Genomic DNA, 13,182 nt, shown 5'->3' with positions numbered 1-13,182 from the left:
GGGTTGCTGAACAATTTTGACAAGAAAATGCCTTTTCTATGGCTATGATTTATGCATGGTTCTAGAGGTTTTTTTGCTTTGTGGCATACAGTTGAACATAAAATCATTGTGGAGAGCTGCTAGTTTAAAAGAAAAACTTGAAACAAATTTTAGAAATTCTAAGCCTTGAATTATCTATTTCATTTTTATCTTTGATTAATATTGTATATTAAAATTATTTGTTATAACCTTTGACTATGTAAATAAACTTAACTGACCAAACTTTTTTGTTACTCCATTGAAATATGACTTTATTTGACAGTTTTAAGTAATTGGAGACTAGTACCTAAACAAAATATCTTGTGTAAAGTTTGGCTTCTGATTCATCTATTGGTTTTGATTTGGTCCAGGACCAGGGATCACCACCTAGGGATACAGGTAGACCAGTTAGGACTGAGATGAGAAATGTTTTTCACTGACAGCTGAGCCTTGGAATTTGCTTCCACAGAAAGCAGTCGAGGCAAAACATTGTATGATTTCAAGAAGGAGTTGAATCTAGCATTTGGGATTAAAGGAATCAGAGGGAAAAGTGGTAAAAGGCTATTGAGTTGGATGATCAGCCATGATGGTGGTAATGAATGGCAAAGCGGGCTTGAAGGGCTGACGGGCCTATTTATCCTAGTTTTTGTTTTTATATTGATTCATCATATTTCACTGTTAAGCTAACTTGTGTGTAGATTTTGGATCAACATTAAATCTCTATGGTTCAGCTGTTAATTCTCTGTACCCTTCACTTTTTACTTAATTTCAGACAATGTCTACATGAATAATCAAAACAGCTTCTATCGATCGCAGACCAGTTTGGATAGAGCTCCATATGAATACAGTGGTCGAATCCGAAATGGCAGTATCTATAGTGCACACAGCACAAGCTCTTTAAATAACCCGCAGCACTTTATGCAAGCATCTCCTATGTCTTCAAATCCTAGCATGACTGGAAGTGATGTGATAAGAGGAGATTACATCCCAACTAACAGACACAGTGCAATTATTCCACCTTCCTATAGGCCAACTCCAGATTACGAGACTGTTATGAGGCAGCTAAATCGTGGAATGATTCAAAATGAAAGGCAAAGCCATTCAATGAGAAATCTCAACATAGGCAATTCTTATGCCTACAGTAGACCAGATCCGCTTGTTTATAGCCAACCAGAAATCAGAGAACATGCTCAGTTCAATTCACAAAATATGTATCAGTATCCTTTTCATTTGAACTATAGTTTCCATAGTCCATCTCCATATATAACTTCAACTGAGCGACGCCCAGTTGTTGGGGCTGTTAGTGTGCCAGAATTGACCAATGTTCAATTACATGCTCAGGACTACAATGCTGCAAACATGCTGAAAACTCAAGTGTACAGGCCTCCTCCACCCTACCCTTATCCAAGACCTGCAAATAGTACACCTGACCTTTCCCGCCACCTGTATGTTAGTAGCAGCAATCCAGATCTGATTACGAGGCGTGTGCATCACTCTGTACAGACTTTTCAGGAAGATAGTTTGCCTGTTGCACATTCACTACAGGAAGTCAGTGAGCCCTTAATTTCTGCCAGATTACATACAAATATTCATAAACGTAACAGTATTGAGATTGCAGGACTTATGCACAATTTTGAGAGTTGGAAACTAAAAGAAAGGACTGTGTCCACACCAAACAATGAAACAAACTCAGAAAAAATAACCTCTGCAAATTCACAACCAAATGTTTATTTTGAGCAAACAAAACCCAGAGAGACTGAAGTTCACGAGGACAAAAGTTACCATCATGGGCGATCTTTCTCAGATGCAACTATGCTGATTCACAGTAGTGAAGAGGATGAGGAATATGATGCAAGGTGCATTGAGCATACGTCTCAGATACTACCTCTTGACTCCCCATCTCAAACGTCAGCCAAGTTAAATCAATTGATTAATGAACCATTGGCAGATTATCTGTATAGTTCTGCACCTACTCTTGGAAGACAGCATAGTTCAGAAAAGCGAGCACAAGAACGGGAGGTAACAGAAACAACACGGTTTCTGCCATTTGTGTCTGAGTCTGATCTCAATACAGTTGGAAAGATCCAGATAAGAAGAGAGTCTTCAAAGAAGAGACCAATGTCTGAAGTGCTTTCTAGTAAATTATATGCTATGGAAGCTCTCCCACCACTTGGGGTGAGTAATTTAACACTAGTTCTTTATCTTAGCTGTAAATATATTTCTTACATGTTGTACAACCATTATACAACATTTATTCAATTAAAGGTCTTTTATTGGCTTATTTAAGTCATAGAAAGCTACTTGGATCATTTAAGTCCACACTTGATTCTTTGTAAAACAGTCCAGTCAATCCTATTCCTCTTGCATTATCCCCCTTGCAAATTTATTTTTCTCAAGTGCCTATATCTGTGCTTCTGCCATCGACATATTGAGGAATTCAGTTTATTAACAGTCGCTGCGCAAAATGGTTCTTCCTCACATCCCTGTTTGTATTTCATGCACAAAATCTTGAATCTGTGTCCACTCATCCTTGTACTATCAACTAAATGGGAACAGCTTTTCATTTGAATACTTTAAAGTAGATGATTAAATTAGATTCCCTGTGGTATGGAAACAGGCTATTTGGCCCAACCAGTCCACACCGACCCGCTGAAGAGTAACCCATTCAGACCCATTCCTGTGACTCATGCACCTACCTCTATGGGCAATTTAGCATGACCAATTCACCTGACCTGCACATCTTTGGATTGTGGGAGGAAACCGGAGCACCTGGAGGAAACCCACGCAGACACTGGGAGAATGTGCAAACTCCACACAAACAGTCACTCAAGGTGGGAATTGAACCTGGGTCCCTAGTGCTGTGAGGCAGCAGTGCTCACCACTAAGCCACCATGCCGCCCTGCCCAGTTATCTCAACCTGTCACAATTTGAACACATCTATCAATTCTCCCTCAACTTCTTTTGCTTCAAGAAAAATAGCCAAATTTCCCCAGCTTATGTTGCAGTTGCCTAACTAGATCCTTTTCCAGATTCAGCACAACTTCCCTCTTTTGTACACAATATCTCTATTTAAGGAACCCAAGTACATATACTTGATTAATTAGTCTTTCAATATGTCCTGAGACTTCAGAGATTACACAGGGTCCTCTGTCCCTGTATAACTCTCTAGATCTGTGCCAATAAGTGATTGCCTCTTTCTATCTCTTCTGCTAACATGAATTGCCACTCAATTTTCAGTATTAATTTCTAGCTGCTACTTGTTTTAACCATTATGCTAGCTTATCACATACGGATGAGGAAGGACACAACTTCGACTGGGATAACACATCCATCCTCGGACAAGCCAAACCAAGACACGCATGAGAATTCCTAGAAGCATGGCATTCCAACCGGAACTCTATCAACAAACATATCGAGTTAGACCCCATCTACCACCCCCTGAGAAAAGAAACAGGAAGTGACTTCACCACAGGAAATAACATCACAAACCCAAACATATCAATAGGAAGCAGGAATTTTCAGCATTGCTTCGCCTGAGGCCCACTGAAGATGTTATCTAGTAGGGTAGCAAAATGTCTGGAAACGAATCTTCCAACTCAGTGAGCAAACCTACATCCAAAAGCTTATGCCCTGTTGCAATCAGTTTTATCTTCCTAAACCTTCAAGTTTAGTATCATCTGAAATTTTTAACTTGCACTCTGTATTCCAGTATCCAAGACATTTATATATAAAAAATGTAGTGATCCCAGTGCTGATGCTTGGGGAGCTCTGCTATCTGTCATCTTTCAATTTGAAAGGCATTAATTTATTGCAAATCACTGGTTTCTGTCCTTAAATCAGTTTTACTTTATCCAAGTTGACAGTGACCCTCTTCCATAAGCCTGAATTTTGTTGATCATTCTGTAATGTCATAGTTTCAAAATGAATTACTTAATAACACTTTTAGACTGCATCTATTGCATTTCCTTCATCTAACTTCCATTACTTCAAAAATGTATTTAGAATAATCAAATACAAACATTTTTTTTAACAAATCTGTAATGCTGTCCTTAATTTAAGAAGGCGCATGAGAAAGGATTACACTGCCAGGTTTATTTTGCCTGAGCTGAAGAAGCAATAGGATATGGCAAGTGACAAAAATGTTTTATTGGTTTGGATGCATATTTCATAATTGAAATGCAAGTTGAAAAAGGCAGGCTGGGTAGTCCAACAAGCATCTGTCATTTTGTCATCAGTTATATTTGAGAGTTTTGACATTCCTATGTGCTAATGCAAGCAGCAGGTGCACCATTAGAAGGTTACATAGTCTTGCAATTCATTGCAAGGACACCTGAAGAATAATAGTGCTACTGTCATAATGTGTGGTGATGGAAAAGTACAGCCAATCAGGCAGCATCTGAGGAGCAGGAGAGTCAACATTTCGAACATGAGCTCTTCATCAGCTCTTCCCTGATGAAGAGCTCCTGCTCGCAACATCACCTCTCCTGCTCCTCAGATGCTGCCTGATTGGCTGTATTTTTACTAGCACCACATATTTCGATTCTGATCTGCAGTCCTCCGTTTCTCCTATAACTGTTCTACTGTCAGTATAGTTCATGTTACCAAGCTCCAAAGCTTTTCTGCCTCCAATTTATTCCAGGCTAGCTTTGGAATATCAGCTAATGCTCGTTGTATATACATTCCTACATATTAGGAGCAAGAGTAGGCCATTCAGCTGCCTTTTGAAATATAGGTCCAATTTCTCTCACTCCATCTTCTGATAACCTTCGACTCCCTTGTTAGTCACAAATCTATTTTATTTATCTATCCTATCATCTATCTTGTCTTGTCCATCTAATTTGCTGAAAATGTGTTGCTGGAAAAGCGCAGCAGGTCAGGCAGCATCCAAAGAGCAAGAGAATCGACGTTTCGGACATGAGCCCTTCTTCAGGAATGATTCCTGAAGAAGGGCTCATGCCCGCAACGTCGATTCTCCTGCTCCTTGGATGCTGCCTGACCTGCTGCGCTTTTCCAGCAACACATTTTCAGCTCTGATCTCCAGCATCTGCAGTCCTCACTTTCTCCTTGTCCATCTACTTTGTCTATCTTAGTTCTCCTCACCTCTCAGATCACTTGCTTTTAATTTGAGTCCCATCATTTCATGTTATCCCACAAGGGGGACATTCTTTCAGCATTTGCTTTGGCAGATTCTGTTAGGATCCTGTATCTCAATAAGATTGTCTCCTCTTCTGGATGTTGGGCCCAGCCTTACAACCTGTTCTCAAATCATAGTCTGTCCCATTCCAGATATCAATGGAATGAACTAGTGTAAACCCTTCTTTGTACTGATTTGAATTTAGTCCTTTCTTAGCCAATGACGCCAAAACTACACAGCACTCCAGATGTGTTTTCACCAATGCTCTGTACAAATGGAGCAAAATGTGGCTATTTTTATTTCCATTTCTCCTGATAAATAGCAATATTCCTAATCTCATGCTGTATCTAAAAGTTGATTTTGTGATTCATGTACCATGACACCTTGAACTCTCTACCTCCATTCTACAATCATTCTCCATTTAAATGACGTTGTTTTCTCTATATTTCCTGTCAAAGTGGACAAGTTCACATTTTTCTGGCATTGTATTCCAACTGCCAAATTTTTTGCCCATTTGCTCAACCTATCTTTACCCCTTTGCAGGCTACTTACATCCTCTTCGCAACTTAATTTTCAACCTATCTTTATGGCATCAGCAAATTCTTGCATTTTTATTCATGGGATCTAAGCATTCTCTCATGACCAGTCTGTATAACAATTAACAATGGTTACATGATCACCATTAAGTTATTATTTATTGAATTCAAATTTCATTATTTGCCATGGTGGGATTTTAGCCAGTATCACCAGAACTTTACTCTTTACGTTCAGTCACCTGAAATAGCTCATCAAAAGCCAGTATCCCATCACCAAGTCACCCTTTATTTACATGTGCATAGTAGTTGACACTGGTCTGCCTTCCTCAGAGCCAGCTTACCAGTGTGAACAGAGCCTCTCATACTCCTGTTGACATCGAACATAGAAAGGTGCAGCACAGAACAGGCCTGTCAGCCCACTATGTTATGCCGAGAATTAATCCTAATATAAAATTAAAGTAACCTAACCTATGGACCCCTCAATTCATGTGCATGTCCAGCAGTCGCTTAAATGACTCTGCTTCCACCACCACTGTTGGCAGCGCATTCCTTGCATTCACAACACTCTCCATGTCTCTCGTTACCTTGTATACCTTGATTACCTCTCTTCCTCCTTCTCTCCAGAGAGAAAAATCCGAGCTTAGTCCATCTCGCTTCATAAGGCAAGCCCTCCAGTCCAGGCAGCATCCTGGCAAATCTTCTTTTGCACCCTCTGCAAAGCCTCCGTATCTTTCCTATTGTAGGTGACCAGAACTGGACACAATATTTCAAGTGTGGTCTCACCAGGGACTTGTAGAGCTGTAGCAAAACCTCGCGGCTCTTAAACTTGATCCCCTGTTAATGAAAGCCAAACTACCATATGCTTTCTTAACAACCCTATCCATTTGGATAGCAACTTTGAGGGATCTATGTACTTGAACACCAAGATCCTTGTGTTCCTCCACACTGTCAAGAATCCTGTCTTCAATCCTATATTCAGCATTCGAGTTTGACCTTCCAAAATGCATCACTTCACATTGATCCAGGTTGAACTCCATCTGCCATTTCTAGCCCAGTTTTGTATCCTATGTCACACCGCAGCCTGCAATAGCCCTTAATACTTTCAACGGCACCTCCAACCTTTGTGTCATCTGCAAATTCACTAACCCACCCCTCACCACCTCATCCAAGTCATGTCTGTCAGTCAGGGCTCCCCGAATGGACCAGGCTAACAGCCCAAATCAGGCAACTTATTCTGCGAACCACCTGGCTGTCCTCATTACATCATCACTTCCCCCAACATGAATTAAAGTTATCCATGATTTTTGCAGTTACTTTTTCGCAAGTCCCCTTTTTTTTTTTGCTGTGTACCCTGTTGTAACATGTGGTTACTATTAGGGGCCCTACATACAATGCCCACCAGTACCTTCTTACCTTTTCTATTTTGCGTTTACCCAGTTTGATTCTGCATTGTGATCTAGAGATCTAAGATCATCTCTTTATTGTATAAGTGTTACTTTTTCTTAGCTTCCTATCCTCTTTAACTGTTATGAACGCTCTCAGTCTTTAAAACCTTACAGCCATGTCTTTAAAATGGTCACCAGATCATTTGTATTTTTCTATTTATGCTGTCACTTTTTCAGTTTTGTTCTAAATGCTGTGCATTTAGATACAGAGCCGTGAGATTTTGTCTTTTTTACTATTTTCCTTACCTCTATTTATAACTGCTGTTGCATTCTTAGGTTTGCATGTTCTGTCCTAAACTAACATGTTTTGACCATCATTGCTTATTTTTAGCTTTCCTTGTTTTCTCTGTTCAATCATCATATATTTCCAAAACTTGATCCCTCGCCCCTTACCAAAGGTACACATACTTTATCAGAAACGCTTGGGTCCAGCTGGTTTTCGGAATTCAGAATTTTTCGAATTTCGGAATGTGACAGTTCAATGGTGAAATTTTTAAAAATCTTACCGAACAGCAGGTTCAGTGAGTACTATGGGCCCTGAGACAGAATTGAGGCCTGCCAGTGCTCAGCCATGGCCCCCCACATCATATCTGAGTGACATGCGTCGAGTGGGTGTGGGGTTAACTGTTTGCACGTCAAACAACCTTGTTAATGAGATAAACACTTCATTTAAAAAAACCCTTCGGATTTTGGGGCTTTTTGGATAAAGTGTTGTCTACCCATATTTAGTTTAAAGCTGCATCTACTATCCTAATTAAATGTATCATTGAACATGGCCAATACATTCCCAGCAAAGATGCAATGCTCACCAAAGAGTTGCATTTCAGAAACCATGCACAGTCATGTGGCCAGATGTCCAGATCCTGTTCCACCATTGTTTGTCCCTGCTCACTTATGCCATCCATTTGAACTAACACTTTGATATAGCTGAACTGTTGCTTCTAAATGCCAAAACCGGGTACATGGAATGCTGCTTTATTGTTGTTCTAGGCCTGCAAAAACTGACAAAACAAAGTATATAATTACTGAAATTCTCTGGCAAAAGAGTCCTGTGAGACTCCAGTTAACTGATTCTCTGTCCATGAGATGCAGCTAGACCTGAATTTCTCCAGCACTTTGTTTTTATTTCAGATTTCTAGCATCTGTGCTATATTTGGCATTGTTTGGCTCTTGCTTTGATATATGTCCTACCTTCAAACTTTTAAGTCTATGTGGCACAGATTTGAATGTCTTTAGAAGACAACTTGTTTAATGAACCATCACCAGATTTGGCTAGGTCATTTAAGGCAGTATCCAGTTTATCTGTCCTTTGCTGAAACAGCACCCTATTCAAACCCATCCAGGAAGGCAAAGATAACATGAGATTTCTCCTTCATTCAAACCCTTCTCGTAAATCACCCTTTTCCTGCCATCTCCATCCCCATCTCTAATGGTGAATGCAAAGAATTGTTGAACTGTTTTCTAAAAAGTATCTCTGCTGTTTCTCCTATTGTCTTTGGCTCACTGGATTAACTTCCTCTCGGTCCAATCTCCACGCGCTGTATATCTCGTTTGTGCAGTCTGTATCTTGCTCGTGCGCTTTCTCTCGCTCTCTATAATATCTCCCCAAATGTTTTTTCAAATTTTTCTTCTAGCTTCATTTCTGCCCCCTCTGAATTCATCTTGTATAAATCTTAAACTGTGATGCTCGAGCTTCCTTTTCTGGCATCTGTTAAGTGATATTAGTTTTTCTCTCACCCTGGATGCTGTTCTCTTTCAAATCTGCCATTATCATGCTTTCTTCAGAAAAACATTCTTGACGTTGTGCTATCTATCTTGGTGAGAAGTGGGGAATGTGAAAGAATTGTAAACAGTTTATTATGAAGGTGTCTGTTCTTTATGGTTATGCAGCAGATTGGTTTTTGGAAAATCTGTCTTTGGTCTTTGACCATTTCAGAGATATTTGCTTTGTTCATTTGAATTGTTCTATCCTCTTGCATCCTTTCTGGCTCTGCAGAATCTTATCATGCAGATTTTGTACACTGAGAGTGAATGTGTTCTTGATTGTTACAGCTGTTAACTAATGTATTTTGTATTTTTAAAATTGTTCTTATGTTTTGAAGGATATAAGAAAAGGAACTCGTATATCAGATATTAGGAAAATTGGACCACTGAAACTGGCAGAATTAAATGGATTGACACCATTTCAAAAGCCTTTACCTGAAGTTATTAAAGATGAGCCTATCAAGACATCACATGATGATAGAGTACGATTTAATATCATTTACATTATTTATATACATTCAGAGTGTTACTATTTGAAGACTGAACTGTTAAAGACCTAATGTTTGTTGAAACTCTTCATACCAAGAATTACAATTGAATTAGTGAAATGATAATTGCAAAATATAAAAAATTACTGAGATTTTATCTGTGGGCATGAGTAGTACAATTGAGCTTCACATTTCTGCAGGGAAATTACCCAGAATTCCCCATTCCTATTCACACTACATATTGGAACTGTGCATTTGTGAATAGACATGTGAAGCAGTGGGGCTTATTAATCCTCACAAAGTAGTAACACGCTGGTTCAGCTTTAGGAATTTTTAAAGTAAAACTTAAGGTTATTTTACTTGTAGATATTTCAAGCATATTTTCATTGTTAAAAATACTGTTGTAAACGAATATTTAAAAGGTCTTTCTCATCCATATTTCAATGAAAGCATGTATAAGTATCCACTAAAATAAAAATTATATGACAAGGTTTTAAAAAGGTTATCTTTCTCAGATAGCCACATTCCGTCCTGACTTAGAACTATATTGCCATCCCTTCGCTGTCATGATGCAAATATCTGGAATTCCCTTTTCAACAGCACTGTAAAGCATTACTCACCAACAGCTCACTGGCAGTTGAGGCATGGACAATAAGTATTAGCCTAGCCCAGGATGCCCATCTCCCATGAACAGGTGAAAAGAATTGCAATTTCTTTTTCTCCTTGTACCTTATCCAAGTGTGCTGAAGTCATAGTATACTACAACTGCCATGTCATATGTGGTTAATATTTAAGGTTTAATTATTACTGACCCATCAGGAGCTACCTCTGGTTAATTCCATTTTATCATTAACTATTGACAAAATTGATGAAGGGCAACAATGTTATTGCAAACAAATATAAAACAACGGGAAAAGAGTTTTAATTATGAAACTACTTCCAAAATCTCTCAAATCATTTCAGAATTTTCCCAAATAAAAACAAAGACCGGCTGATGCTGGAAATTGGAAACAAAAACAAATTGCTGGAAAAACTCAGCAAGTCTGATATATCTGTGGAGAGAAATCTGAGTTAATGTTTTGGCCCCCCTGAACCATTCTTAGAGCGGTTCTGAGGAAGGATCAGTTGACCTGAAATGTTAACTCTGGTTTCTTTCCACAGATGCTGCCACTCCTGATGAGCTTTACCAGCATTTATGTTTTTGTTTCAAAATCTTTCCAGTTATTTTTATGTAATGGCGTTTTAGCTTAAAAGTTTATTCTTCAGAATTTAAAGTGAAGCTGTATTTTAGGAGGAAGAATTTTTATTGGAAGAAGTTTCTTTAAATCTTTACATTCGTAATTTAGCGAGAGCCATGCCTTAGCTTTTGGTTATTGAAAATTTTTGATGTGATAAATATAAGGCTCTGGATGCACCTTCTAGAGTCATAAAGATCTACAGCACCGAAACAAACCCTTTGGTCCAACTCGACCATACCAACTAGATATCTAATATAAGACTAGTTCCATTTGCCAGCATTTGGCCCAGATATCCTCTAAACTTTCCTATTCCTTTTAAATATTGTAATCATACCAGCCTGCATAACTTTGTCAGGCAGCTCATGGGCCACCCTCTGCATGGAAAAATTGCCCCTATAACTTTCTGCTCTCACCTCTAGATTGGACCCTAGGAGGAATACCTTGCCTATTTACCTATCCAGGAGAAAGTGAGGTCTGCAGATGCTGGAGATCAAAGTTGAAACTTTATTGCTGGAACAGCACAGCAGGTCAGGCAGCATCCAGGGAACAGGAGATTCGACGTTTCGGGCACAGGCCCTTCTTCAGGAAGGACTCAAAGCACTCCGCTTCTTCCTTTCCCGCCGTACCACCCAGTACCCTTCCACCGACACCCTCCTTCGACTGACCGAACTGGTCCTCACCCTGAACAACTTTTCTTTCCAATCCTCCCACTTTCTCCAAACAAAAGGAGTAGCCATGGGCACCCGCATGGGCCCCAGCTATGCCTGCCTCTTCGTAGGGTATGTGGAACAATCCATCTTCCGCAACTACACTGGCCCCACCCCCCATCTTTTTCTTCGCTACATTGATGACTGTATCGGCGCTACCTCGTGCTCCCACGAGGAGGTTGAACAGTTCATCCACTACACTAACACCTTCCACCCCGACCTCAAATTCATCTGGACAGTCTCGGACTCCTCCCTCCCCTTCCTAGACCTTTCTGTTTCTATCTCAGGCGACCGAATCAACACGGACATCTACTACAAACCAACCGACTCCCACAGCTACCTGGACTACACCTCCTCCCATCCTGCCCCCTGTAAAAACGCCATCCCATTCTCCCAATTCCTTCGTCTCCGCCGCATCTGCTCCCAGGAGGACCAGTTCAAAATACGTACAACACAGATGGCCTCCTTCTTCAAGGACCGCAATTTCCCCCCCGACGTGGTCGACGGTGCCCTCCACCGCATCTCCTCCACTTCCCGCTCCTCCGCCCTTGAGCCCCGCCCCTCCAACCGCCACCAGGACAGAACCCCACTGGTCCTCACCTACCACCCCACCAATCTCCATGTACAGCGCATCATCCGCCGTCACTTCCGCCACCTCCAAACAGACCCCAGCACCAAGGATATATTTCCCTCCCCTCCCCTATCAGCTTTCCGTAGAGACCACTCCCTCCGCGACTCCCTTGTCAGATCCACACCCCCCACCGACCCAACCTCCACTCCCGGCACCTTCCCTTGCAACCGCAGGAGGTGCAACACTTGCGCCCACACCTCCCCCCTCACTTCTCTCCAAGGCCCCAAGGGAAACTTCCATATCCGCCACAGATTCACCTGCACCTCCACCCACATCATCTACTGCATCCGCTGCAGCCGGTGTGGCCTCCTCTATATTGGGGAGACAGGCCGCCTGCTTGCGGAGCGATTCAGAGAGCACCTCTGGGCCACCCGGACGAACCAACCCAACCAACCTGTGGCACAGCATTTCAACTCCCCCTCCCACTCCACCGAGGATATGCAGGTCATTGGACTCATCCACTGCCAAACCACAACAACCCGACGGTCGGAGGAGGAGCGTCTTATCTTCCGACTGGGAACCCTCCAACCGCAGGGGATGAACTTGGACTTCACCAGTTTCTTCATCCCCCCTCCCCCCACCTTGTCTCAGCCGGATCCCTCCAGCCCGGCACCGCCTTCCTGACCTGCAGTCGTCTTCTTGACCTCTCCGCCTCCATCCTACTCCGACCTATCACCCTCACCTTGACCTCTTTCCACCTATCACATTTCCAACTCCCCTCCTCCCTACCTTTTATCTTCTCCTGCTGAACACTCTCTGCTCATTCCTGAAGAAGGGCCTGTGCCCGAAACGTCGAATCTCCTGTTCCCTGGATGCTGCCTGACCTGCTGTGCTGTTCCAGCAATAAAGTTTCAACTATTTACCTATCCATACCCCTCATGATTTTATAAAGTTCTTATAAAATCACCCATCAGCCTTTGCTTCGGGGAAATAGCCCCAGCCTATTCAGCCTCTCCCTATAGCTCAAAATCTCCAACCCTGGCAACATCTTTGTAAATCTTTTCTGAACCTTTTCAAGTTTCACAACATCCTCCTTATCGGAGAAAGACCAGAATTACATACAATACTCCAAAAGTAGCTGAACTATAATTCTGTCCAGCCGCAAAATGACCTCCCAGCTCCTATCCTCAATGCTCTGACCAATAAAGGAAAGTATACCAAATGCCCCTTTTGCTATCCTGTTTACCTTAGACTCCACTTTCAAGGAACTACGAACCTGCT

The 13,182-nt window shown here is 41.4% G+C and overlaps 1 protein-coding gene across 3 annotated transcripts in view; it reads left to right on the top strand.

Annotated features, from left to right (window-relative positions):
• ptpn21 (protein tyrosine phosphatase non-receptor type 21) overlaps positions 1 to 13,182 on the top strand; it is an 87,066-nt gene that overhangs the window by 60,486 nt on the left and 13,398 nt on the right. For all 3 annotated transcript variants that reach the window (XM_043697288.2, XM_043697286.2, XM_043697289.2), the window contains exons 13-14: positions 791 to 2,193; positions 9,236 to 9,379. In XM_043697288.2, coding sequence (XP_043553223.2) covers positions 791 to 2,193; positions 9,236 to 9,379 — 1,547 coding nt within the window. The remainder of the gene's footprint in view (positions 1 to 790; positions 2,194 to 9,235; positions 9,380 to 13,182) is intronic.

The sequence above is a fragment of the Chiloscyllium plagiosum genome, unplaced genomic scaffold, assembly GCF_037043375.1.
Source record: "Chiloscyllium plagiosum isolate Xiang-an unplaced genomic scaffold, Cpla_swu_hap1 HiC_scaffold_8, whole genome shotgun sequence".
Taxonomy (NCBI): domain Eukaryota; kingdom Metazoa; phylum Chordata; class Chondrichthyes; order Orectolobiformes; family Hemiscylliidae; genus Chiloscyllium; species Chiloscyllium plagiosum.
This window is presented reverse-complemented; position numbering and strand designations above follow the sequence as displayed.